This window comes from Physeter macrocephalus, chromosome 14 (genome assembly GCF_002837175.3).
Source record: "Physeter macrocephalus isolate SW-GA chromosome 14, ASM283717v5, whole genome shotgun sequence".
Classification (NCBI taxonomy): domain Eukaryota; kingdom Metazoa; phylum Chordata; class Mammalia; order Artiodactyla; family Physeteridae; genus Physeter; species Physeter macrocephalus.
Genome location: NC_041227.1, coordinates 15,304,102 through 15,305,720, shown reverse-complemented (window position 1 = coordinate 15,305,720; position 1,619 = coordinate 15,304,102). Strand labels below are relative to the sequence as shown.

The 1,619-nt window shown below is 58.1% G+C and overlaps 1 protein-coding gene across 5 annotated transcripts in view; it reads left to right on the top strand.

Annotated features, from left to right (window-relative positions):
* TOX2 (TOX high mobility group box family member 2) overlaps positions 1-1,168 on the top strand; it is a 136,290-nt gene extending 135,122 nt beyond the window's left edge. For 3 of the 5 annotated variants that reach the window (XM_028499809.1, XM_028499811.2, XM_007123024.3), the window contains exon 8: positions 681-1,168. In XM_028499809.1, coding sequence (XP_028355610.1) covers positions 681-887 — 207 coding nt within the window. In that variant the 3' untranslated portion in view covers positions 888-1,168. The remainder of the gene's footprint in view (positions 1-680) is intronic. The other 2 variants (XM_028499810.1, XM_028499812.1) reach the window with 1 other exon arrangement.
* Positions 1,169-1,619: the final 451 nt, after the last annotated feature.

Below are 1,619 nucleotides of genomic sequence, written 5' to 3'. Positions count from 1 at the left end.
GGGGAGGCGGCTTGGGATTCCAAATACTGGCCCTGCCACTCACTGGCTGTGTGACCTCAGCCTTAGCACCTTACCTCTCTGAGCCTCAGTTATTGCAACTGTGAAATGGGGCGAGTACACCTTGCCTGAGATGCTCTGGCTGCAGAGAACAGATGGCAAGTAGCCAGAGAGATTCTTCAGATTCTTAGGGTATCTCAGGCCCTCCTCCCTCAGCCTCTGTGCATTTCTGCTCTCTGGCTGGAGGGGTTGAGGCCACTGTGGCTTCTGCTAGATCAACCCTAGCTCCTGGCTCTCCCCAAAGCCTTTGAAGCCAGATCCCCCTAATTGCTCCACACACACTGGTAATTACAAGGCTTGCTTGGCCCTGGGAGGTCACTCAGCCCAAGAAATCCATTTTACAGAGTGGGAAACTGAAAGAAAACTGAAAAGAAAGAAACTGAAAAGAAAACTGAAAAGAAAGTCCGTCACCCCCTCCCCGCCATGTAGCTAAGACAAGGGTTGAATTTTCCAGAACGTGCTCTACTAGGGAAAAGAAAGACGCGTTCCAGGCAGCGAGGCAGAGCGGAGATTTCTTATAAGCCGGGGAAGTGTCTCTGCGAACATGCCCCCGTCCCCTCTTGCTGCCTGAGATGCACCCCATTCGCTCTCCTTTGCTCACCGCCTCCTCCTCCCCACCTCAGCAGGACTTCCCTCACATCTCTGAGTTCCCCAGTGGTTCCGGATCCCGCTCCCCTGGCCCATCCAAGCCCACGAGCAGCGGAGACTGGGACGGCAGTTACCCCAGCGGGGAGTGTGGCATCAGCACCCGCAGGTCGGCCCTCACCCCACTCGCCCGCCCTTGGTGCTGCCCTTGTCCTGCCTCCACGTGGAGCGTGAGGATGGGATGACAGGGTGGGAAAGGACAAGGGGGACACTGCAGGTCACTGTCAGCCCTGCAGGAGGGCCTCGTGGGCACCGGGTGCCCGTCGTCTTCAGGAGAGGGCCAAAGCAAGGCCCCAGAGGGACTCAGCTGGTCTGGTGCCAGGCCCGCAGGGGAAACTAAGGCCTGTCTTCACTCTTGCTGTTTTTCCTTCCATCCTGTTTTTGTTCGCAAGTGCTTGACATGGCATTCATAGCTAAGCCATCTGTCTTCAGTCAGCTTCCTCAGAAGCAGAGCTTGAGGCAGGGATTTGGGTGTCCTCGATGATGTATACATGTTCAGGGAGAACCTGCAGGAGAAGGGGTGGGGGAGGGAAGCAGGCCAGGGCAGGGAGGGAGCTTAGCGAGGGCGTGGCCTCAGCTGGAGACTGGCTTCAGCCTGATCCCATGGGAGCTCTGGGCACCTATCACAGCACAGACTTGGTCTCATTTTGAGGTTTGAGCTGTTTGTATCCGCTGAGGACCAGGTGGTCCCCTGCCAGGATTCCAGGAGGGGTGTTTGGTTCTGCCCAGTGGACAGTCAGGGAGGGGCCAGGACAGACCCTCATTCATCCTCAGACGGGCAGCCGAATCTAGGGAGGGTGTGAAGAGCCAGGGAGCAGGTGTCCTGATGTGCCCCGGGCCTTGTGTCCAGGCCCTTGAGGGCCAGGGGGGCGCCTGGGGTGAGGTGGAGGCGTCACATCCACTCTGACAGCCTCTCC